This window comes from Pleurodeles waltl, chromosome 6 (assembly GCF_031143425.1).
Source record: "Pleurodeles waltl isolate 20211129_DDA chromosome 6, aPleWal1.hap1.20221129, whole genome shotgun sequence".
Taxonomy (NCBI): domain Eukaryota; kingdom Metazoa; phylum Chordata; class Amphibia; order Caudata; family Salamandridae; genus Pleurodeles; species Pleurodeles waltl.
This window is the reverse complement of record NC_090445.1, coordinates 664,278,161-664,305,327: the sequence shown is the minus strand read 5'-3', so window position 1 is coordinate 664,305,327 and position 27,167 is coordinate 664,278,161. Positions and strand designations below refer to the sequence as shown.

The 27,167-nt window shown below is 45.6% G+C and overlaps 1 protein-coding gene across 1 annotated transcript in view; it reads left to right on the top strand.

The window, feature by feature from the left end:
• The window catches only part of LOC138300127 (octapeptide-repeat protein T2-like), a 65,922-nt gene extending 46,863 nt beyond the window's left edge, over window positions 1-19,059 (top strand). Inside the window, exon 4 of the mRNA XM_069239055.1 lies at window positions 17,063-19,059. Coding sequence (XP_069095156.1) covers window positions 17,063-17,353 — 291 coding nt within the window. The 3' untranslated portion in view covers window positions 17,354-19,059. The remainder of the gene's footprint in view (window positions 1-17,062) is intronic.
• The last annotated feature ends 8,108 nt before the right edge of the window (window positions 19,060-27,167 follow it).

The window sequence follows — 27,167 nt, the reverse complement described above, 5'->3', positions numbered from 1 at the left end:
GACGTCCGACCCGGAGCAGTATCCACCCTGCTCATCATGCTGATTACTTTAGACTACGTACACACGCTGTGACTTACCAAACTCTGGGCCTCATTATGACCCTGGCGGGCGGCGGAGGCCGCCCGCCAGGATGCCGCCCTCCAAAATACCGCGCCGCGGTCAAAAGACCGCGGCGGGTATTACAAGTTTTCCCCTGGGCTGGCGGGCGGTTGCTGAAAAACCGCCCGCCAGCCCAGGGGAAAACGACCTTCCCACGAGGATGCCGGCTCGTAATCGAGCCGGCGGAGTGGGAAGGTGCGACGGGTGCAGTGGCACCCGTCGCGTATTTCAGTGTCTGCAAGGCAGACACTGAAATACTTTGCGGGCCCTCTTACGGGGGCCCCTGCCGTGCCCATGCCATTGGCATGGGCACGGCAGGGGCCCCCAGAGGCCCCGCGACCCCCCCTACCGCCATCCTGTTCATGGCGGCTTTCCCGCCATGAACAGGATGGCGGTAGGGGGGTCGGAATCCTCATGGCTGCGGAGCGCGCTCCGCAGCCATGGAGGATTCACACGAGCAGCGGAAAGTCAGCGGGAGACCGCTGACTTTCCGCTTCTGACCGTGGCTGAACCGCCGCGGTCAGAATGCTCGTTGGAGCACCGCCAGCCTGTTGGCGGTGCTCCCGTGGTCGGTGGCCCTGGCGGCCACCGGCCGCCAGGGTCAGAATGACCCTCTCTGTGTCTGAACCTCACACGTACAGACAGAGCAGAACAGGAACGTATTACAACACCAGCACACCTCCCACTCTTAAACGCATTCACAATAAAAGCAAGTATGAATCAAGTACACGAAATACCGGCAACTACTCTCAGACACACCTTATGCAGATACGGGAATAAAGTTTCCCAAGAACAGGTTCTGCCACAATCCCATCCAACTGAAACCATGAATGTCCCTATGCTCATGTTATGCTCATGTTATGACTCATAAACACCACTCATAGGGCAATCAGAAACACCCTTCTCATCCTCAAAGGCTACAGAAAACCCATTTACCCCTACAAACCAGTGCAGTGGAAAATTCAACTTCTTGCCCACTAGAGGGTATGGCAACTCACCTACCTCTATCAGGGCATTTACCTATCCTTACACACAGGACCAAATACATCTGTCCAAGCCTAGCTCTCAAGGCACAAGGAAAAACATGTTACCAGGCAAACACAAAACTGCTGACCCTGTCTAGCATGTGCCTAGCTAACAATTACAATACGCACCAAGTGTACGTAAAGATCTCAAAACCATGACAGACATCTAAATAAAGCAAACATTTGCAATTAATAGGTCTGGCTTGCTTTTCGAGTCCTGACTAAAACATTAAAAAGAAAGCTTATTGCAGTGAAAAAACACAAAATAGTAAACGATTGTCTGTATGCAATGCATATATGAAAAAATTATTTTCTGTGTGGTCATTTAGTGTACTTTGTAAATGTACACTTAATAACTCCTGTAAACATAGACCCTCATGCATTCCAGTATAAGCACTTCATAGGCGGTGGAATTATAGATTGAACAGCCACTGGGGTGAGAGATAAATTATCCCTTGATTAGAACCCAAGCCTGCTCTATATGTTTAAAACATTGATAACAATATGTCTGCAATTTGCTGTTCTGTCAAGACAAGACTAAACATTCCTGCTCCTAACATAGTGCTCTAGTTACTCATCATTGTCGGACCTGCACTCAAGACCTTGTCAATGTCGTTCTAAGCTGAAATTCAGGACAAGCACAAATATCACTTTTCATCGTCACCTTATTTAATTTACCTCCTGCAATACACAATATACACTGTCCACTACTGGACTGTGTGCCAGGAAACACCCTTGCGAAGTACTACCAATAAGCTAGCAGCTCAGCATCTCTTCCAAAAGCCCACCCACTTGACTTGCCCCAATGTTATCTTTTTTTTAACACCACGCCCTGACACATGCAATATTTTCTTACCAAAATGTATTGACTGCCTCATACCGGTACCTCCTTGAGATGGCATGCTGAATTGCCGGATCTTTCACTCTTCAGCCTCACAGAAAAAAATTAGGTCACGAGCTCCTTAGGGAAGAATGAGCCTCCCATAAACGCTCAAACATTATGAGAATAGCTATCACAGGCAGTCCCAGGTGCCGGGGCCAACCAAGTAACAAGTAGAAGAGGAGAAAGTCCCTTCAGGTACATCCACCCTGCTCAAGCTCCCACTCCCAACAGACTAAAGACCAGCCAAGACACAGTGTGACACAGGGGACATTCCATCTGGTTCACACCCACAAGCTGAGCAGAGCAAGGAGCAACACACAACAAAGCAGGCTTCAACAGAATGCTACTTGTTTTGGAAAGAGCTCTTTAACAACTCCTGCATTGTCTGTGCGTAAAATGGTGTATCTATCTTCCACGTGCCTTTGGGTGCACAGCATGATGGTAAAGGCTGTTGGTTTTATGTTTATCAAAGGTCAAATCAGACACACACAATGCCTGAGTTTCTATTTTCACTCTCAATTCTTAATAGTCATCACTGACTTGTAGGGTTGTTGGGACCGAATGAAAGCCCTCAACTAAGGCATGACCAGTGAAGATTACTTTCACCCCTTTACGGGGAGCCAAGTTGAGACCTGCAAACACTCTGCAGTGACACCTCTGGCTTCCTTTCAACAGAAGTGGAAACTGTCACATTCACCGCCTCCATCATTGTCTGCATAAAAAGAATTACAGGCAGAGAATTGAGCTGGAAGGCTCCGTATAGATCAAATTCCCTTTTTAAAAAAAAAATGGGATAGTGTTGTGCCATAAACTGGGCAGGGAGATTCTCTCTGGACTCTCCCATTCACTAACTGCGGATCCTTCACCACCCCACTGTTTCATTGGGGGGTGACAATGGAATTTACTGTAGTGGGAGCTCATCTTCCCTAAAGAGGTTCAGATTACTTTCCAGGTGACGGGTCAAGAGATAGTCTACATGTTACTGAGACCCTCAAGTGTTTTTATTCTTCAAGATTAGTTATGGAAATATCATTAATGAAGTTCAAAGTAAATTACCTCACCCTGATCTCCACCTCGAGTCAGTACAAGTCTTCAACTCAGAAAACTCCAGCCTCCAAAACTCCCAGGCATAGAACACCTATAGCTGTCATATCCATGTATAAAACTCAAGCGCTCAAGGTCAGAAGCATCCTTACACAGCACATACTTCTGCACACACAGCACACCAAGACACAGCAGTAACACCGTTCTGCCAACATATCCACTTCTGAAAGTATTTACCTTTAGGCTTGGAGTGGGGTTCATGCCAGCTCCTTCATCTAAAGAACAGTAAGAAAGGGTTTGTACAGACTCAAAGGAGACAACATACCAAGTGCGAAAAGGGGACCCTCTCTGCTCCCCAAATGCCATATCGCTCAGGGATTGGATCAAGGCTTGAAGCTAACACTCAAACATGGTCATCCTGATGAACTGAGCTCCTATTTTTCCCCTGTGCCCTATGCATGAGTTTGCTTCCTGAGAAGGAGGGAAAAGGGTGACAGCATGATGTTCCTTCGAACAATGCTTCTTGACTTTCCTTCTGGATCCTTTGCCCTGAGGTACTGGGTTTTTCAGAACCGGTACTGATCCGGAAACCCAGTGGTGCCAGAGTACACCCAAAGACCTCGGGTACTTTCCTGATTCAGACCACAGAAACTCAGAGTCTTCTAGGTGAAGTCAAAGATCGAATTTATTGGCTGCAACCAAGTAACAAGCGTCCTAGAAGTACAACACCACGGTTTGTATGTTCTCAGGAGACTGTGTTTCAATGCAAAGTCAGGTTTCCTTATATACAGTTTTTTAAGCTTCAGGCAAACATTCTTGACATTTTGGTTGGTCATTCACATGTTTTCACTACAAAGGAAAAAACAGTGTCATGATGAAACCTCATATTTCATGTCATCCAACCCATAATAAATTACCCGGCAAGGCCTAGTATTTTACATCAGATAAGTGTGGACCCCCAATAAAAACAGGCACCTCCCCCTCGTAAAGTAAGAAGAAGAAAAGAGCAGGTGCAGGTGTGAGCAAGATTAGGCAGGGTGTGTGAGCGATAATAAGGGTTTTATGGCATGGTGTGCCTTGATGCTATCTGATTCGGCCACTGGGAGAGGGACTGACCAAACAGGTTTGGCCTGAGGCAATGGTTCCAGCTTGCCCAGGTCAGAGAAAAGTCAATCAAGGTGTACGTGTCCTTGGAATCAAATCTGACTGTATTATAAGCCTATGTGAGGGCAACTTTTAAAAATGGCTGCCGTGTATAAAATGGGAGCCACGAGTGCAGGACGAAAATGGCGATTTTGAGGTGAAAACGCTGCTGGAATTGAGCGAAAATGCTCATGCTTAGTGTACTAGTCATTATCGGTCTTTTGATACTAAAATCGTACTGCTGTGGCAAAGTAAATTACATGGGTCCAGAATTTTTAGAACCACAAACCCTCCTTTTGCCCTTACATAGGCAATAAACCTATTCTCATGCTAATCTGAGTCCAGGTCTATGTTTCTAAAGTCGTTGAGATGTTGCTGTAACATCATCCTAGTATTTAGTTCGTCTCTTGGTGCAGGTTTCCTTATGCATGATGTAACACAGAGGCCACATATCGCAGGAGCACACTGCACGCATAGACTGAACAGGAAAAGAATGGCCAAGATCATCCCAATGACCATCAGTATCTTCCATCCCCATGCTGATATCAGTTCCCAGAACCATCCCATTAATGACCAATCTCCTCTATCTAAATGAATAGATTCGGAAATTCTATGCAGTTTGGAGATGGCCTGGTATACTGTTGGAGCGTTATCAGGGACAAAAACACAGCAACTCGATTGGATCAATGTACATACTCCACCCCGGTCTGCAAGTATGACATCTAATGCGACCCTGGTCTGAAGGTCATAAGACGATCCGACTGGAGCTCAGCAGTCAAGTTACCAAGGGCACCAGCGGTTTCAGCCACGGTGGATTCAACCACTCTTATCAATTGCCTTATGCTCCTGCTGTTACCTATTTGTCCCCAGAACGGCAGAAAACCCTTTACGAAGTCCCCAAATTCTTGTCCTGCAGTGTCTTCTTCACTGAAGACGCCTCTAACTATCCTTGTCTTGTGGTAATCTGCCGCTGCTGTGTAGGTAGGGGGCAACAGGAACGAAACGAAGCATGTGCCCGAAAAGTCAGGGGGCAACCATGTAAAGGCTCTATCATGGCAGATGAAAAAGGTACCCTTAGCTGCCAAGAGCGGAGGGGAGGTCTGAGATGCGAAGACATATGTCTCAGTGCAGACGCTTTCCCCTAGCTGAGCTCTGGGATTCTTGCCAGTACCTCACAGACACAGGTGACCCTGATGGGGTACAACCCAAATCAGGGAAGATATCTTAGCTTGCTGTTTCTCACTCATTGTGGCTTCATATCCGGTCATGTTCCATCCTATATATGCTATTGTCTCATCTCTGGGGATAGTCTCGTAGAAGATATTGTCCTTCATCATGTCTATGATACCTTTAACTAAAGCATTTTTCTTAGGGTTGTCTTCCGCAAAACGTAGGGGGTAGTGTGCATAGATGAATATCGTTCTGAATGCCCACACGGAACCATTGTGGCTGAAAGGCAGGATCAGATAAGGGATACCTTTATCTGCTGTGTGAGGCATAAGGCCACACACCTAACAGTTAGTTGTATTTATCACTAGTTGGTGTTGGTGCAAAAGCTGGATGAAGGAGTTATTAATGAACTCTAGTCTCCTAGCAGATTCATGTTTAGGGAGGAGTTGAAAAGAATGTGGGGAAACAGTGGAAGGAGGAGGTGTAGACGAGGTAGTGGGTGCCAATATCACGTTAAAACAGAATAAAACATATCCTATAAAAACCATAAGTATACTAAATAACATAAAAATGCACAGCAGCAAAAACCATTTCCTGGTTATCGTTTCACATATTCTCTTCTTGAAACTCAGTCTTTCAACATGTTCTCCATTTTGGAAAGATTCCATCCTCTAACCGTTGCCGTTCGTGGCGGTTGGTTTACTTCACTTAGGAGTGTTCTGAATGTTCCAGGCCGCCCTAGAACAAACCAGACCTGTAGACCTTGTGTCCACAGGCTACCCCCCTAAGTCTTTTCAGCCACGATCCTACAGCTGAACCCGGATGGAGGTTCAAAAAACACAAAAAAGCAAAAAGTGATTCAAAAATAATTTTCCATATTGGAGAACTTTGCTAAAGGGAAGAAAAGTAAACTGCTTTATTTGTCCTTTATTCTTGGTCGTAGATTATAACGGTTAGTCCCAGGTATCGTGTGGTCCTGAAAAAGGAGTTCAGGTTCTGTAGTGTCCAATCGAACTGACGGTGATACTGCTGATTGTAAAATGTCATCACTTTCTTTCTCAGTGAGTGTTCCTTTTATTCGTGCATCGCTGAAAGGCAGAAAACGTGGCACGGTTTCAGTCTCTGAGTCGGCGACACCTTCCTGGACCCACCGGTCATATGGCAGAGGTAGGGGTACCCTTTTGCAATGGGTCCCATGGATCCAGTGTTTCTTCCCTTCTACTCGAACAGCTGATCTTGTGGAGAGAAGAACGAGGTGCGGTCCGGTCCACCTGGGCTGCTCGTTTTTGGTTCGCTGAAAGTTCTTTATTAAAACCCAGGATCCAGGCTCAATGGGATGACCTGGAGATTCAGAGACCGGAGGCAGGGTGTCGTGGACCTGTTGATGTAAAACACGCAATTTAGCCGTCAATTCATACAGATAGTCAAGCAAAACAGGATGCTCTATCTCGCTAAACTTCTTGGGCCTGGGCACTCCCCATATATTGGCCGGGCGGCCAAACACTATTTCATAAGGACTAAGTTTCACTCGTGAATGCACAGTCATTCTGGTTGATAGGAGTGCTAGGGGTAGAGCGTCAGGCCATTTAAGACCAGAGCTCGCTTGTATCTTGGCCAATTTTAGCTTTAGAGTGCCATTATAGCACTCCACTAATCCAGCTGATTGGGGGTGATTTGCAGCGTGAAATTTTTGGTTTAGGCCTAGCCCTTCGCATACTTTCTTCATCACTTGACCCACAAATTCACTTCCATTGTCACTCCAGATCATTCTCGGCATTCCGAATCTAGGGAAGAACTCTTTCACAAGGGCTTTGGCTGTGGATAGCGCAGTATTGTCTTTTAGGGGATAGGCTTCCACCCATCTTGAAAAGGCACAAACAACAACGAGTACGTATTTTAAGTTGTTGCACCTCTCCATGTGGATGAAATCTAGCTGCAAAACCTCAAACGGATACGTAGGAGGTGCAAAATGACCAGCTGGAGTTGGGGTTCCTCTACCAGGGTTGTGTTTCAGGCATACCATGCAATTTTTAACCACATTTTCTGCGCACTTGGGAATTCCTGCATTTTGCCATACTGGGGCCAACAACTTACAAATCCCTTTCACACTGATGTGAGCCATTCCATGAGCCATTGTAACTACTGCAAGCGCATACGCATCGGGTAGCAACCATCTTTGATGTTCTGACAACTCGACCCAACAACCATTCGCATCCAATTTACCCGTACTTTCTCTCCACACACTCAATTCTCTCTCTGTGGCTTCAGCTTGAATCGATTTCACGCTTTCTATCGTGTCTTCACACATTCCAACATCACCAATCCATCTTGCAGGGCCCGCAACATACATTCGGCTCATCACATTCCTTGCCGTTTCTTTTGCGACCTCGTCAGCAAATGCATTCCCACGACCAACATCATCAGTCACCTTTTTATGTGCGCTACACTTCACAATCGCAACTTGCAACGGTAAAGTAAGTGAACCAAGGAGCTCATTTACCAACTGACCATGCTGTATTTTAGTTCCATGCGAGGTCAGGAACCCACGTTCCTTCCACAAACGCCCAAAACTATGGGCCACACCAAACGCATATTGGCTATCGTTATAGATAGTCACTTTCATTCCTTTTGATACTGTACATGCTCTTGTTAGGGCTATTAACTCAGCTGCTTGGGCTGAATTGTGTGGGATACGTGCTGCTTCAACAATCGTACACAAAGTTGTCACAGCAAACGCCGCAGTCGTGTCACCATTCGTGAGCTTAAAGCATGAACCATCCACCCACAAAGTACCATCATTCTTTGCAAGGGGAGTGTCCAGAAGGTCTATTCTCCCTTTCGTTTCTTCTTCTGTTCTATGGAGACAATCATGTTGTTCAGAAGTATCTAACTCCGTCACAATTGGCAATAACGTAGCTGGGTTAAGTGTAGTGCATCTTTTTATATGTACATGGCTTGCTAACAATGTCAACTCGTAACCTGACAATCGAGCACTAGTTAAATGCTGTGTCTTGGTTCTGTTTAACAACGTGTCCACTGCATATGGAACCATTACGATTAATGTGTTATTCATCACTAAACCAGCAGACTGTCGGATAGAAACAGCAGTTGCCGCTGCCGCTCTTAAGCAGCTTGGTAGTGCCTTAGCTACTGGGTCTAAGGTTGAAGAGAAATAGGCGCATGGACGCTCCCTGTCTCCAAACTGTTGTGTCAAAACTGCTAACGCACAACCTTCTTTCTCATGGACATACAATGTAAAAGGCTTGCTGTAGTTGGGGGTACCCAACACAGGAGCTGAACATAATACATCACGTAATTCGACAAAACTTTTCTGACAATCTTCAGACCATGGGACGGGATTTGGTGTATTTTTACAAGTTAATGCCACCAAGGGTTTGGCTATTAACGAAAAATTAGGTATCCATTGTCTGCAATATGATGTAATACCCAAGAAAGCACGCACTTCTCTCTGTGTTCTTGGCACACTCATTGCTGCAACAGCCCTGATTCTCTCTGGGGTCAGTTGCCTTCCCTCCTTCGAAAAGAGATGACCTAAATAGGTCACTTCTTTTTGACAATACTGTAACTTTGAAAGGGACACTTTGTGGTGTAAATCAGACAAATGACGCAATAATGACAATGTTGCTTCTTTGCAGATCTCCTTAGTATCTGCAGCAACTAGCAAATCATCAAAATATTGAATGAGAGTGGCGCCATCAGGTAACGTAAGAGTGTCAAGTTGTGCTTTCAAAGCCTGACTATAGATAGATGGACTTTCACAGTAGCCTTGAGGAGCTCTCTTAAATCTGAAGCTTCGTCCTCCCAAATTGAAGCCAAAAATGTCCCTGCTCTCTTCTGCAATAGGGATGCTGAAGAAAGCATTTTTCAGGTCTATCACTGAAAACCAAGTGGCTGAAGCTGGAATCATTGTCAACAATGCAGTGATATCGGGGACGACTGGAAACTGTGGCACAACTATTGTGTTCACCTCTCTAAGATCAATTACAAACCTATAAACATGTGGCTGAGTAGGGTCAGTATGCTTCAAGACAGGCAAAACAGGACTATTGCAAACGTTGCCTCTTGTCTCTTCAATTACATCCTTCTCAATCAGATCACAAATAATTGCTAACAAGATTTTTTCCCCTTCACTAGAGATCTTGTATTGGGGAATACGTGGCATTTTAACATTGGCTTTTAATGTTATCACATATGGCTGAATTTCCAAAAGACCTACATCATTAGGTCCAGTAGCCCAAAGAGTATTAGGAAGAGACGAAAATTCTGGTGGAAATCTGTCCTTTTACAAATACATTGGTGAAACCACTTTCTTACCCAATGTGAGTTGCACTCCAGAAGGAGAGCAATACAATGTTGCATACAATCTCTTTAACAGATCTAATCCTAACAAGTTCTCGCCACAACCTGTCGTCAAAATAAGGGGTGTTTCAAATTTACAAGGTCCAACAGAAAGAGATATAGGGTTAGAAATCGGATTTCTAACTGGGGCGCCGGAAAACCCTACTGATACATTTGTTTCACCAGACAAAGGTGCGCCAGGGAGTTTTGAGTGCATAATAGAACTCTTGGTAGCACCAGTATCCAACAGAAAAGGTTCTGACACACCTGATGCAATCACCTTAACATAAGGCCCACTCTGATCTACTGGAACTGAAACAACTCCCTCTCTTTGTCTATGGCTATCCTAGCAATCATTACTGTCCAAATGCTCATCCTCCGTATAGTAATCATCAGTATAGTACGGAGCCATCCTACCAGATGCATTAACCTGTTGATCAAATCTGTTCATTGAGTTTTGAGGGGGGAATGGGCGTGCGCTCTGGGGAACATATCCACGTCCTCTTCCTCTAGGTGCTTGTGGAACACCTCGACCTCTTAAACCAGAAGTACCATTTGCGCGCTGTAGCAAAGGAGGGCAACTATACTTGAAATGACCCTCTTCCTTGCAATATGAACACTGATTGGGACCTACTGGGATACGTGGTTGAGCATACTCGGCTCTTTGCGAGTTTCTCTGAAACGGTTGGGGCTGATAGTTATTCTGATAGTTGTTCTGATAGTTACTCTGTGCACCACTATTTTGACCACCACGTGGCGGGTACGCTTGTTGTAACAGAACCTTTGTTTTCAATTCTTTAGTTTTCTTCTCTACTCTATCTCTCTCATCTTTATCTCTATTTTCGTAGTACTGTGCAGTAGCCAATATCTGCGCTGAAGAGGAAACTGCCCAAGAACTTTCTGAATCTTTTAACTTTTTACACAGCTCAGGAAGCAGATTATGCGCAAATTTATCGACGAACAAACGTTGACCACCTTCCGTGCTCATATCTTGACCACTGTGGTCCACAAACGTTTCTTCAAACCTGGTGAAGAAATCTGATACCGTTTCTTCTTTCTTTTGCTTACATGCAGACAATTTATCCCAGTTTACACGCATCGCAGGCATTATAGTTTTCATGTAATCAATAATCCTACCAGGAAGCTCTGTCACTAAAGGCTCAGGTTTAGCACCACCAATTTGTCGGGCATCTGCAGCAGCAATATTAGCCCATGTGTCACCTAACTCTTGAGCATGGTCTGTATGGCGAATCTTTCCCTATAAAGGCTGTGGAACAACATTCCCAAACAACATGTCTATGTCAGCTAAATTCATAATGCAAGACCCCGCAGTCTGTGACAATTCCTTGTAATACCCTGTAGGATTCTTACGGGGATCAGGCAATGTCTGCTTAAGGGCTAAAACTTCAGCTCGCTTCCATGGAACGTGTACCCATACACGCTGGAAATGAGGCAGGACAGGTGGATTAGCATTTGGGTCCCCTTCCCTCCATTGTGGGGGAACTTCTCTCATGGGGTACTGTTTCCTTTTCTTTTTAGCAGAAGAATCATATTTAAACAATAACCTGGAAACACCTTCAGTCCTAAACGACAATAACATCGCAACTGCTTTCTCGACATCTGAACCCACAATCAAACCTGTCGCAAAATCGAACCGTACACAATACAACTTAGGCGGATTGGGCTCCAAACCATTTTCCTCTAAATCCTCAGAAAGAAAAGTACACATTTTCTCAAAAACGTATCTCTGTTTCGGTTCTTCCCACTGATGGAAGACATCCATAACAGACTCTAGTTCATATCTCGCTGGTTCAGTAACCCATTTATGCACCAAATAATTCAGTGTCTCTTTCTCCCTACCATCAGGCAATTGGCTACGCAATTGTTTACGCTCTGAAACTGGGGTAGTAGCTAATGACCCAAAGAGAGGGGATAAAAGACTAGTCATAGTGTTTGTCATTCTCTGACGGATAGAGGGAGAGGTTGACAAATGAACAGGAGGAAAAACAGAATGAGACAAGGCAGAGACAGAAGCAGTGTCAGAAACAATACCAGGAGTGGTAGTCGCTATAGTAGTCAAAGTTGTAGGAAGTAAAGGCAGAGCAGATGTCAAAGCCGGTGGCCCTTGAGGAGGCTGCACCGGAGGAATAGGAACCAACTGAAGAATAGCTGGTGGGTGCTGTGGAGGAGCAGGAGGCAATGCAACCACTGGTTGTGCAACTAGAGGTTGCGGAGGTGCCGTGGCATTCTGCGCATAGGGTGGTGGCGAACTTAGCAAATGCGACATTAGGGGATCTTTTTCAGAGTCTTTTGCTGCATCTTGCTGAAGAGGCGGCAAAACTGGATAGCATTTATCTACTGTCATTTTATGTCGCCTATGCAACTGCTCATTCAACTGTTCTACTTCGTTAGCTTTAAACTGTATAGCAGCTTGCATAATCGAAATACCTTTTTCTCTCTTATTTTTCTTAGCTAATTTAATTTCCTTTTGCTTGGCTTCCTTACGCCATAAGCGGAAAGAATCAAACATTGCCGGCCGGGCTTTCTTCTTAAAAAGTCTAACTTCGAGGTTATCTAAGATTTCTGTGTCAAAGATACCATTTTGGGGCCATTTTAAAACACCATCTTTTCTGGTGTAACGGATCCATACTTCATTATATGTGATGGGGCCTACTCCGTGCTTCACATACAGTTCATAGGTTGGAGTTCCAATCGGAGGAACCGGACATGAGTCCTCCAACCAGGAGTCCCTTTTACAACCAAGACAAAACAAATTTCCAAGTCTGCTAAGACCAGGCATCTTCGCTCACTAGTCTAGCTTCAAACTTCAAAGGATTATCGTTTACGATAGTCTCGTGAATACACGAGTCCTTCGGCTTTGGTACTTGCAAGTTCCAAATCAAAGTGATCCCGAAGGGATACCAAACCAAATGTCCAACTAAGGACCAAACCAAGTGTCCAACTAAGGACTGGGAGACGCTCCACTTATACTTAACTGAAAATATCGATGACGTCACCAGAAGACTCGTCTTATCGTTTTGCTCTACCAAACATCAAGGGTCCAAATCAGGGCGATAGCCAGGGCAGCAGTCCTTCGTAGCCGTCGGGAAGCGGGGAACCTCGCAGCAAAGACTTTCGGACCACGTCGACATGCAGGGGTCGATGAAGTGGCGGCCTTCCTCCAGAATTTTCACACCTCAGGCTTGGACCGGTACCGCTGGTATCGCCCCACGTTGGGCGCCAACTGAGGTACTGGGTTTTTCAGAACCGGTACTGATCCGGTAACCCAGTGGTGCCAGGGTACACCCAAAGACCTCGGGTACTTTCCTGATTCAGACCACAGAAACTCAGAGTCTTCTAGGCGAAGTCAAAGATCGAATTTATTGGCTGCAACCAAGTAACAAGCGTCCTAGAAGTACAACAGCACGGTTTGTATGTTCTCAGGAGACTGTGTTTCAATGCAAAGTCAGGTTTCCTTATATACAGTTTTTTAAGCTTCAGGCAAACATTCTTGACATTTTGGTTGGTCATTCACATGTTTTCACTACAAAGGAAAAAACAGTGTCATGATGAAACCTCATATTTCATGTCATCCAACCCATAATAAATTACCCGGCAAGGCCTAGTATTTTACATCAGATAAGTGTGGACCCCCAATAAAAACGGGCACCTCCCCCTCTTAAAGTAAGAAGAAGAAAAGAGCAGGTGCAGGTGTGAGCAAGATTAGGCAGGGTGTGTGAGCGATAATAAGGGTTTTATGGCATGGTGTGCCTTGATGCTATCTGATTCGGCCACTGGGAGAGGGACTGACCAAAGAGGTTTGGCCTGAGGCAATGGTTCCAGCTTGCCCAGGTCAGGGAAAAGTCAATCAAGGTGTACGTGTCCTTGGAATCAAATCTGACTGTATTATAAGCCTATGTGAGGGCAACTTTTAAAAATGGCTGCCGTGTATAAAATGGGAGCCACGAGTGCAGGACGAAAATGGCGATTTCGAGGCGAAAACGCTGCTGGAATTGAGCGAAAATGCTCATGCTTAGTGTACTAGTCATTATCGGTCTTTTGATACTAAAATCATACTGCTGTGGCAAAGTAAATTACATGGGTCCAGAATTTTTAGAACCACAGCCCACTGAACACGAGAACCTGCAACAACACAAATGGCACTTTCACAGATCTCGGGTCCTGATAGAGTAACTGCATGGACCCGCCATCTCTCTGAAGTGTGGCCTTTATTCAAAAGACACCTTTGAAAAATAGGGGGATTAATGATCATTCACTCTGTCGGGTTCTCACAAAGGCGACCTTTATCTCCATGTCTTTTTTAATGGGAGCATCACCAAAGCTGCAGCAATGATGCAGAGAAGCCACTGCCAGTGGTCCCTTTGTGCATGGTTTCTGAACCTGAGGGGCCCGGTTGTTCTCTGGTGAAGGGCAAAGACATGGCTACATCCCTGTGAAGCTGACTCGTGGCCTTATCACCAGTTGCCTGCCCTGGAGGCTAGTTTCAATTTCGCCTCCAAACCCCTGGGCTTCAGATACCGAAACTGCACATTAACCTGCTAAGAGCAATTCCTGCCGCACCACTAATACCAAGGGGAAGACTACCCTGAATTTGAGCACAATCCTTCTCAGGATACGTGACTAAAATATGGACCCCTACTTCCGAACCTATGCACCACCACCTCGCTGGCGATTCTGAAAGCCTTTCTCCTCCAAATACATTTTAGTTAATGGCCTCTTAACTAACCTCTCCAGTGGGAATGTGCTCTTTCATGGTTTAGCCTCTGACCACTGTCCTACCTCCATTTCCTTATACTTTGTCAATTGACAACCTCTTCACTGCCAAACCAATACTACCTACATCCTCTTCTCCAACAATTGTAATTTGTACCGTGTGTAATGACCTGCTGATTTCTAAATTTGTTACATAGGAACCTTATGCAATGATCAGATATTCTGTAATATTAGAATGGCTTATGCTTTACTGCAAATACCTTATGTAACCATGAAATTCTTGACCTTATGCAAAGACCTATTTTTTATTGTAAATCACTCTAGCACCTTTGGGCAATGTCTGTGCTAAGTAAAAATGCATAAATAAAAAATAATAAGGATAGCTCATATCTGGGTGTTTTCCATAAAGGATGACCTCAAACGCCACTACCTCGGCTTTGCTAGCCTGCGCAGAGCACACCTCTCGGATTGGAAGAGTAAGCTGCACTTCCATCCTTATATCTTCTGCAAAGTTCCATCATGCCTAGCAAAACCAGAGCTCAGGTCCTGCAGGGACCCAGGAAGGCATTCATCTAACACCGGACCAGCTTGTCGCTTTGCAATGCCCGGGGTACTTGGCTGTGAACACTGCTGCTTCGGGAGGGAAGGTCCTCGGGTGACTGTCGTACCCTCAGGCCAGGGTACCTGTGCCTTGCAAGATAAAAGGAGCAGCGGTGGGAGTGGTGTCTTCCTTTGTGACGTCTCCAGTCCCTAAGGGCATATGCCTACTTGAGAGAGATTAGTCTAAAACGACTTTACCTTGGGGAACAGTGTGCCTCTCAGGAGAGGTAGGTCCAACTCATAGAACTAGGACAAGAAATAGGGCGAAGAGGTGGCCCTCTCACACCAGAGCTAAGCAGGACTTCGCTGGATTCCTACGTATTTAGGCCCGTATTTGTACTTTTTTGCGCCGCATTTGCGTCGTTTTTTGACGCAAAAACGGAGCAAACTTGCAAAATACCATTGTATTTTGTAGGTTTGCGCCGTTTTGCGTCAAAAAGCGGCGCAAATGCGGCGCTAAAAAAAGTATAAATACGGGCCTTAGAGTACAGAACAGGACATCAGTGGCGCAGCGCAGAATTACTTAAGAGGGGTAAATAGAAATGAACAGCTAAACAAAAAGTGTAAAGGGTGGATAACCAGGAACAGACAGTTCGGTAAATGCTGTGTAGTAACTGACTTCTTAGACAGACTAGGGAATCAGCATGGGTCCCGCTATTCCATACTTGGAATTGGCCGGGGGGCAGCGTGAAAAAATGTAAACCATGCAGATCTTTCTCCGCCCCTTACTATTTATATAGGAGGGATTGTGTGCCTTTAGTGTCGGGAGGAAGGGTGGCACTGCCTTCTTTGAAGTGAGCCAAACAGTCGGGTCAACTGGTATTAATGTTAAATTAATTCGGTCTCCAGTTAGGTTTTGTGAAATAGGGTATGTCAGTTTTGACGAGTTGTATTTTGATGAGTGAGACCGGAGGGCTGTACCAGATAACGTAATTGTTGGTATGGATGCGAATATTCCAGGAAATGTAACCTATATGTGCGATGATAAATGTCTGATGATACTAAGATCTATAAGATGTCTTTATAGCCAGTAATTACGTATTTAGGTGGTGTTCGCGCCATATTAGCACAGCGGTTGCCATCTATTGTATTTAAGTGCACATACTCCCAGTGAGGTCTCACACGGGGCCTGATAATACCCTGTGTACTTTATTTTGGCTTAGGGCACCGCAGACGGTGGGTGTCTGCCAAGGTCCATCCAGTCTGCCATTTTCTCTTTCCTTGTTGTACTGGGGCCGTATTAGGAGAGAAAGTCTTTCTCAGCAACGCATCATCCGAATGGCTCTAGATGAGTGGTGGAAAGGTCCTGTTTGTGCTTCCACTTGAGTAAAAAGAAAACGGCTGACAATGTAGATACAAATGATAATTATTTTACAATAATAAAAAAAAATGTAACCTCTTTCTATGCAATTGTTACTCTCCAGTCCAACGTGGTGCTCATTTCATTGAGCTAGGAAGTTTGAAAGAAACATCGATCCAAGTCTTTCACCTCCTGGATGGTAGTGTGCGTTTAATCTGCCTAAAGACACTAAGGGCCTGATTACGACCTTGGCGGATGGGATACTCCATTACAAACGTGACAGATATCCCGCCTGCAGTTGTACAAGTTCCATAGGATATAATGGAACTTGTAATATGGCGGGTGGGATATCCATCACTTTTGTAACGTGGTATCCCATTCGCCAAGGTCGTAATCAGGCCCTAAATCTGTTTATTCTAATGTATACATATTTCATCTAGGTTATTAGACAAAAGGCTTCGCACAGGTGATGTCACGAAATATTAGACTGTCATAGGAGGCAAATACATATATATCATTTATTAAAGTCAGAGTTATGGTTCGTTCTGACGTCACATCCTGTGATGTCGTTCCACGAAGATCTGCTACATAATTTGCTCTGTCAGGAGCTACAAAAGTAATTGCAGTAGCATTCTCTTGCAAGATTATTTGGTGCTGCCTGGCCTAGCCCAGTCGTTCATTCTTTTATTCAATTTTTTTCTTCAGGAAACCACAAAGAACGCCGAGGAGAAGGAAGGGGAGGAGGCCAACAGTCCCAGCCCAGAGGTCGTGCTTGCCCCGGCCGCCTTGGCCATGCACCGCAGCCATGATCGCCAGAAGGACCGTGAGAGGGAACGTCGCAAGCTGAGGGAGCGGGAGAAACGGAACGAGGCAGAGAAACAGCGAGACCGACAGAAACACGCTGAACAAGAGCGCCAAAAGCAGAGAGAGAGGCAGAAGCAGAAAGAGCGCCAAAAGCAGCAGGCAGAGAGGCAGAGGCAGAAGAAGAAGAAGTAAAGGGGCGGAGGAGGCAGAGGAAGAGAAGAAGAGAGTGGTGTCAAGAAAGAAAAGGGATGCCAACAAAGTAGAAAACAGAGGAAGAAAGCATAGAGAGAGAGAGAGAGAGTGTGTGTGTGTGTCTGTCTGTCTGTCTCTGTCTTTTAAATTTTGTGCCTGAAGAGACCAATCACAGTATCTTAGTAAGAAGATCCTTATGGGGTCTCTGCAGGGCCGGTGCTTCTATAGCTGACGGTAAAGCAAAAACATTGGAGAGTGTCAACCAATGGCCATATTCTGAATTCCATTGTAAATCCGGCTTCAGGGGCATATTGTGTTTGGCCCTATTTTGGATTTTGAGTTGGACACACATTTTGCATGGATTCAAGATTTTTTTTCTCAGCACAAATCCCACTACGTATCACCTGGAGTGATATGCAAAAGAAAAGGATGGAAAGAGGAACAATTTGCCATTTTAGTGATCTTTAAAACCAATACAACAAGTTATTCCCAGTCGCGGCTTATCTCCATGCTGCGCCACCGCTCCCTCGTCTCCTCAGCAGGCAGGCACAGGCTCCCAGCCTGCCCTTCGGCCAATCCTGACACTGCTCAGATCAGCGTTAGAATTGGCTGGGAGTGCCCAGCCAGGGAGGTCCAGGCAGACTGGGAGCCTGTGCCTGCTCTCTCCAGCCCAGCAGCCCAGCAGCCCCGGGCCGGGCTGGAGAGAGCACAGTGCGCATGTGTGTTTGGCAGGCCCAAGACAGCTGGCCAAACATACATCTACCCCCATAGTGGCGCTGCCACTAGTTATTCCTCATTGTGACATGTAAAACTTAGAATAGGGTAGGAAGCACCATGAGAACACAGTAAGCAAAGTTTACATCTAAACCAGGCATTCCATTCCTTGCGATCAGAATTAACTACCACACTCAAAACTAGGGCCTTGTCAGTGAGTAAGGAGTTCTCCTAGGTCAAAGTGTTATTATATCTTGGGTATCAAACATCCATGCATCATTCCTGGGTGTATGTTGCTGCCCAAGAGGATATGGGAAGCTTTCCCTTGATGACCCAGTGGTAAATTTTAACCCTACTAGAAGATAATCTCATAATGAAGGTAAAACATAGAGATCAGACTTTCTCACCCTCATCTCAACATGATACCTTTTATCAACCCCAACAGTACAGAGGAGATAATAATTCACACACTAAATCTGAAATCATCCATAACACACTGCGAGTGTGACTGAGGTGCTCACCTTTCTTACAAACCTGAGAAACTACCGCCATCCATTTTTTGGCAAAAGATCAAAGAGTGAATATGATAGTTCTAGAGACATTAGGACTGAGACATTTGAGAAACTAGTTAAAAATAGTTATGTCCATCTCTCTATCATTAGCGAGAACAAACAAGTGAGAAGGACAGACTGGTGGAAAGACTAGGTAAATGTGAGGGAATGAGTTTAATACATGAAGCACAGAAGGGAAAGAGTGTGCGAGGGTGAGAAACAGAATAAGGGACGAATGAAACAGAGGAGCGCGTGATCATGGAAACCAAGTCTCGAGCGAGCTGAAAAAAGAAGAGGGTGTTAAGTCCGAGAAAGCACATCTGCAGCAGTATTGAGACATGTCTTCTAAATGCAGTAACTGGAACATAAGGGAGTATAACTGTTTGTTTTTAATCCCCATAAAATAAAAGACTAATAAAAAAGATTTTTAAGAATGCTGTCCTCCAAGATTTGAGGTCTGATTATTAGGAACAGGCGCCCCCACTCTGCAAACTCAACAAAGGGAAAGGCAATCAGTGAGCATGACAATTTTATATAACTGTAAAATAGTCAAATAGTATAGTCTTCCATACACAAGAAATATTCTGAAAATGTGAACATAAAGGAAATATAACACACCCACACTGATGGTGACAAGCAAATGTTAGCAAGAAATACCACCAGTTTAAATTACTGATACAAAGAAAGGAACCAGCTCAGCCTCTGAAATGAATCACCATGACTATTGTAGTCCAAAAAGCAGAACACGAGAAGCTGGTTTTGTAATCTGAACATTAGGGAACACTGAAGAGATTTAAATGGGTAAAGAAGAAGACAAAGCAACGAAACGGTGGTGTGAAATGGGAGAAGCCATCTGTGCTTAGAGCCTGTGAGATGAGTTGCAGGTGATGCATAGCACTTCACTGGAAAACTGAGACTTGCACCTGTGCTCTGAAGTCTCTAGAACCTGGCAGAGCTGGGCTAATGCTGCAGATTGAGAAGTGCCTGCAGAGGTTGAAAAACGTAGGGAATAGATCTGTAGGAGACTTTTCCTGCCTGCGACGCTGCATGCTTGTTGTAAGGTAGGCCTTGCTTGGATTTTAAAAGTTTGTAGCTTACCACTCTACAGACTCCAGCACATCTAGGCATGAGAGGTCATACAACCATCATTTTGGAAAGAACATTCTTACCCAAAAGGTGTATATTTTGGAACTAGCCATGCATTGTAGCATTCATGGAGAAGACAGACTGGCGCTGAGGTGGATTTGTGTAGGGGAGGTGTACCACTGTCATGGGGCAAAAACTGACTCTGCACCACTTCTACAAGCCTGGATGTTGAAACCTTTAAGTAATGGGCTTCAGTAGATGTTAGACCTGGCAGCTTTACTGTGGTCTTCACCCCAATTTTTGCCTGCCTCCCTCCATTTTTCTGATCTCCTTTTTGCTGGTTCTAACACACTTTACCACTGCTAACCAGTGCTAAAGTGCTTGAGCTCTTTCTCCTAAACATGTTAACAGTGGCTCATACCCAATTGGCATATTTAATTTACCTGTACGTCCCTAGTAAAGTGCACTAGAAGTGCCTAGGGCCTGTACAATAAATGCTACTAGTGGGCCTACAGCACTGACTGTGCTACCAACATAAGTAGCCCTTAACTGTCTGCCATTGCTAGGCCCGTGTGTGCAGTTCCATTGCCACTTCGCCTTGGCATTTAAAAGTACTTGCCAAGCCTTAAATTCCACTTTAATTACACATAAATCACCCCTAAGGTAGGCCCTAGATGCTGCGTAAGTAAAAGGCAGGACATGTATTTATAAGTTTTACATGTCCTGGTAGTGAAAACTCCCAAAGTCATTTTCACTATGGTGAAGCCTGCTTCTCTCATAGGCCAGCATTAGAGATTCCCTTATATCTCTTTATGTGGTAATTTCTGGTCTGACAGAAATAGACTTGTCATATTTAGCATGTTTGGAATGGTAGTGAGAAATCCTACTTACTGGTGAAGTTGGATTATACATTACTATTTCCGAAATGCCACTTTTAGAAAGTAGGCATTTCTCTGTATTTCCTTCAATCCATACCTTACAGCCTGTCTCCAGTCCACGTCTTGTCTGTGCTCGTTGACAGCTCCCTTTGTGCATTCCACCCAGACAGCCATAAACACAGGACACTCAGCTGCATCTGCGTTCATCTGCATTCAGATGGGTTTCCCTGGGCAGGAAGGGTGGACGGGGTCTCACACTTCAAAGGTCAGTGGCCTGCCTTCCCACAAAGGTCTGACAACCCCCACAGGACCTCTGGCAGACAGGGCTGGGTTAAAAGGGGAACTTGGGCTCTTCAAAACCACTCTTTGACGTTTCTTCCACTTCGAAGGCACTTTTGGGTACATATACTGGGTCTGTGACCCCACCAATTCAGACACTTCTGGACCGACACCTGGACTCTTTCATAGGGACTGCCTGGGTGGCCAAAGTCCTCATCTGGACTGTTTTGCTGGAAGGACTGCTTGCTGTCCTGCTGACTCTGCTGGAAGGACTCTTCCTTTCTCCTCAAGTGCTCTCCAAGGGCTTGGATTGAGATTGCCTCCTGTTCTGAGGTCTTAGGGCTATCAAAGGCTTCACCAACGAGAAGAAAATCCAGCACATCAGAAAATCAATGCAACGCCTGCAAAGTTTGACGCAACGCTTGCCAGATCTACGCAGCACCTGCCTCACAGCTGAAAAATCACCACATCGCCTGCTGGATCGGCGCAGCGCCTGTTGCCTCTGCTCAATGCATTCTGACTTTTCCACACATCGTCCCTGGGTATCAAAATATCCCCTCATCACAATGAGGAGCTAAGGCTGTGCTCCTGGAAAACAACGCATTACCTTGCAGTGTGGAATACATCGCCTTTGCCACACAATACAAATTGACGCATCGCTTTACTTTTTGACGCATCTCGTCCCTTGCAGCCCCTCTGTATCATTATTTTTTACGTATCCCAGGGACTATGTGTTAAAAGGATACAACCACTGATTCTTAAGGATTGAGACTCATTTTAACCTTTAAAAAGTGATATTGTGATTGGTAAATTTTGGATTTTTGTCGTTTGGATCTTATTTTATTCAGATGAAGATCATCTATTTTCCTAAACTGGTGTGGAGTATTTTTTGTGGTGTTCTCCCTGTGTTACTGTATGAGTTATTTCACTAATACTTTACACATTGCCTTCTAAGTTAAGCCTTCCTGCTCTGTGCCAAGCTACTGGAGGGTGAGCACAGGATAATTTATGTTGTGTTGTGACTTACCCTAACTAGGAATGTGATCCCTACTTGGACAGGGTGCATACCTCTACAAACTAGAGACCCAAGTTCTAACAGTGGAGCACAGTGTGTAGTCTGGAGAATAAGGGGGGATATATTCGCTTCTGGTACACCATCACCACACAGTTGGAAAGGAGGTACGTTCCTTCATGAACAAATTAAGTCATATCTTTTAGACCAGACTCTACTCAGACTGCTACATTTTCGACTGATTGTCAGCATTTTTGTCAGTAAGGTGGTAAACATTTGTAAAGAGCATCAGCACAGCACTTCTTGGCTATAATTAAAGAATCAAGTAGCATGATTGAGATTCTCTGGAGATAAGATGACTCACTGTGGAGTGCTGGTGTGCGTGAATAAAACGTACTGCTGACCACAGCACCAATCTGGGAGTTCTCACATAGATCTGCAGTGCCTATCACCCCAAAATCTTTGCCCTGGTGACATAATTAGTGTTCAGGACAAACAGTATTTGAAGAAACCTTTTCTTAATGCAAACCTCAAAGGTCTAGAATGATTAGTAATGGAATCTGCATTTTGGTCTTTCTGAGTTTTAGCGCAGTGGCTCCCATCTTTCCTTAGACCTCCTGGATAAGCACTGCCGCCTGTGAAGAGTCCCTACTTGAACCTCTTTCACATATATAAATCCGCACCATGTATGCACATAAGTGATTGAATAGCCAGTTGCCTCTCCTTTCTTACAGGAGTCTGATGTATGTATTGAAAAAACATGGTGGAGTTTGAGTGATTGAGCACAAAGAAACTGGTACAAACAAGCAATTTACTGTAGCTGCACAGTACACCCTTGCAGCAGGGGATGCTGCCACGCTAACTGCCATGCAGGTTTACTATCTTCCACAGAGTACGCCCTAGTGCAGCTCCATATACAGGAGCAAGTCGGCACTCAAAAAGCAACAATACGAAACAAAGTAAGTGACATAGGATGCTCGCAGAAGATGTTGGACAATGGTACTGCGTGCAGAACACATTTATCATTTGGATTGTGAATGAGGAATCCAGCATGGCCCTCGAGCAGAGCTGTAAATGAAAAAAACCCATCACTGGGGCTTATCTACTTCTTGACCTGTCTGTTCAGCACCTTTTACCTCTTGTGGATGCATCCATCTTACTCACCCTTCCTAGAGCTCACAAATTCACTTAGTCTTTCTTGCTAAAACAATACTGAGGGCAGAGCATTCTAGAGCTGTAGGACATCTATTCCTTTGACCAATGTAGAGCCATCAGCGGCTCAGCTCCTCTAAAACTGGAATTGGTACCTACAGGCCCTGGTCTAATTACAGCCCTACCGCTGCATGGCACCCGTACTCCGACTGCCACCAGCTACTTCGACCAAAGAGAAGATCCTAGGAGTGATCATAAACTTCGACCTCTCCCACCAACTTCAGATTACCAAAGTGCCATCGATAGCAGGAGAACGCTTTCCTCGTATGGAATTCGCTCGCAGGGTGCACATCACCCTTGCACTTGTTTTGTCACGCTGGGACTGTGCCCGTGTGGGGTGCCTTGATATCTATTCCGGAGGCAACAGCAAAACGAAAATTGCACGGCCAGACAACTTCTACATGGCTTCATGACCCACCCATGGCCCAGGCCCTCATAGCTACACTTGCTGCCAATTGCAAAATGTATCTTTTTCAAGACCCTTTGTTTCGTTCACGTCGTCCATGGCTCGGGACCGATATTCGGTATGAAACCCCAGATCTACCACAGGAGAATGCCCCCCCATTCAGAAAGCCTGGCTCTCCATTATCCATTCATTCTGAAAATCTTGTGTCGGTGATAGTTGTTTTTTTTCAAGTGCAGACATCTGAGATCTGGAACGATCTTCATTCACAATAAGAATAATTAAGAATCACCTAGAGCTCAAGAAGACAATGAGAATCTAGGTCTTCTCTAAAACATGGTCCATCTGCACAGCGCACAGTATGTAAAGATGGGTGTATCCCGCCTGCATTCCTATAGCTCACTGGCTGCTCGCATCAACTTCCGGCATAAGCACTGCCACACTGTAAACTCTCAATCTACCCACCGCCGCAACCAGCTGGGTAGCCATGTGTGATACCTCCGGAAAATGGTTTGACGCCTCCTTAGGGGTAGGAAGCGCTATACAAAGGCTACAATACAAACAGAACCAGCTGGGTGAACCAGCACGATGACATGGGGCCACCCGAAAACAAGGGGTCTCTGGGCCGTTTTACCTAAAAAAAAAAGACTTGCAATGACTTATTGTGTAATGACGTGGGGAGGGGGATATGTAGCCTTGCACATGAGCTGTGAGAGGCTATTTTGCGTGCTTTCTCTTCACTTCTTCAATTGAGTGAACAGTCAGCTGAGCAGCCTGTCTCTGTTACCATGAACATCAGAATAAACAGGGCAGGATTCCCTGTCCCCACCTCCCTATCTCCTGCCTAGGTTTCTCCAGATAGAATGTTATTGCAGGGAATCCCACCTCCTTCTCTGCTTCCTTAACAGCAGGACAAGTAAAGCTGTAGGAGAAACAAGGGCCACACCTTCTAAGACTGAGGTATTTTAATTTCTTAGCCACAATAGCCTGGAATAAACCGATAGAAGTCAGGTTTCGATGCTGTTCGCATTCTCTACTCATTACAAATGACTCCACTGCAAAGGCACTGACGAATTAGAGGAGCTAAGACAGTCTAGGATGTCTCCAAAGATAACAAAAATCGGAAACCTGACAGGTAGGACAAGCACACTATGTAAACACCGAACTGAAACAGAAACAGGTCCACTAACGTAGTTAGCAGGCCCCACCGGGCCCCACTTTAGTTCTCGACGAAGACCTGAGACCTCCAGCAACAAGGCCTTTGAAGTAGCACAGGGGGAAGTGCCAGTGTAGGGAATTCTAATCTAAAGGTTGTAGCAGGTAGGTTTACCACCAGGGACACCCTGCTCCTGACCCGTGCCTTCAGGAAACAAGTCAATGCATTCTACGGCCGGTAGTGCCTGCTGTAATTGGTTATTAATGCAACCAACAGAGTCAAACTAGCACCGAGACTTAGAAGACTCGTACCTGCGCCCATCGCAGCACCCCACACAGGGATACCAGCTGTTCACTAGCAGAACTTCTCAACAGGTCGCTAGAGGGGGAATCCCTGAAGCCCTATAACACTTTCGGACCACCACTCCCTTCATCCTGCAGACCCCAGTAGCTATTGTTCCATCTAAGACTCCCATGACATTTCAAAACTTGCTCAAGTGCTTGCTGCCACCTCCGTGCCCACACCAGGTCCTAAACAATCTATGGCATAGGGGATCCAGATAGCCCTAGTCAGTGTTGGGTAATGTGTTAGAGAGAGCAGACCTGAGCCTTGAGCGTCCACAGATGTCTAAACTCCTGCAATCCCTCTGTTACTGCGGCCACAACACCCACCTTATCCACTGACAGCAGGAGGCAAAGGCTCAGACCATTGGTTTGATTAGCTCAAACCATTACCGCCCAGAGGCAGCCAGAGGGTAGGCACGGAGGCCTGCCCTCCCCTTCCAGCCTCATCACTTACAGAGTTTATTAAGGCTTCTTCCTTCCACCCCTTCAGCATCGACATCAGGGCAAAAATGAACCTCCTCCTTGCTCAACACCTGCACCTCTTCCTCCGACACTCCAGTGTCAGGTCACAGGCACACAAGACCAATTCACGTCTGTACACAAATGCCTTCAGGCAACAAAGGGCTAGATGTACCACCCTAAAACTAAAAGGCTAAGAAAGCAAAAACGGTTAACCTCCCTTTCCCTTAACTGAAGCTTCTCAACCATCATCATCTTTCTTACAAGCAGATAAACACCCACATTATTTGGACTTCCTGCAAACTCACACCTTAGTTGTGTTAATGCCTCCTATTTTGACCGGCGACGAACTAAACGTGCTGCAGAGGTACAGATTGCGGCAGGGTACCGCATCTTCAGCCTGAAAAAAATAACATCCTCTCTCCTCCCAACTCAGAAGCCTTCACTGGCTCCCTCCTTGTACAAGCCAGCATTTCCTTAAAAACAACTGCACTTCACCCACAAGTGCCTGTAAGGTTTCGTCCTACTGACCTCAAAGACACGATGCTGCGCTGTCACCCGCCCCCATGCCCCGCCCACCCCCGCCCACCCCCACTGCTGTCTGGCCAGGCTAACCTCCAGCGGCTTCCAGAATTAACCCCGAGACTGAGGAGACCGACACGTTTTTGATCTGTCCACCCAGCACTTGCCGCCCTCCATATATCAGGACCTCCCCAGGCTGTCTTTTGCTTTCTGAAAGCTAGAAGCTCATCCCCCCAACCCTGACCCAGGGGTCACAGCACACTCTCAGTTTCAAATAAACTAGTCCTTGAAACACAGGCTCACTAATCCAGGACATACCAGGCATCCCCGTAACTAAGGTGCACCTGCTGGGTCACCAGCTGCAGTGAGAAACTCCTTGCTTTGTAGGATGCTTATAAAATGCCTCTGTGTATACATTCTCCTGTTATAGTAGAGCTCTCAGCACAAACATGATCCGGCGCGTGCCTCTAGGAGCTTAAATGCCACGCCATTGCAGCCCAGAAGCACGTAGGGTTTCCAGTGTGCACAGCACAAACGAATGAACATAAACATAACCCTGAAATAGTGTGTAAACAGAAGAAAGTAAGCTTTGCGGTCTGGTGACATGAAATGTATGTTAGACGTGCATGGTGCCCACTGCACAGACATATTGGTATGATCTGGCCCCCAAGCGAGCCGCCTCCTTGCAAGTCCTAGACCCAGCAAAATGAAAAAAAACAAAAACATTTAAGTCTGGCCTCTGTTCACCTGCTTGGGGGTGTAGGATGGTTTCATTCAGAGGACGCTGGGAGCAGCACTTGGTCAAGGGTTGCTCTCCACTGAGGATTCAGGTGGGCATTTTACATTTACATGCAAAGAGAGGTTGAATGTCCTGTTCGTCTGGTCTAATAATCTAAACACCCCTGCAGAACGTCTCTAAACGGGACACAGAACTGCAAATCTACCGATGTGGGCCTCCTGCAGTGCAAGAAATGCCCACAAGAACAGCATGCTGGTGAGGGTGAGACAGGCCAAGAGCCGCTCAAAATAAAACAACACAGGATTAACACCAACAGCAACGAAAGCAGAACTAGTTGGCCACCGCCTCGCACAAGTGGGGTCCAAATAGAGCAATTCTCTGTCCTGGCCTTGAGGAGGGTTTTGTGAACACAGCTACGTGGTGCTTAGAACATCAAGTCCTTAGAAATGATGGCCACAA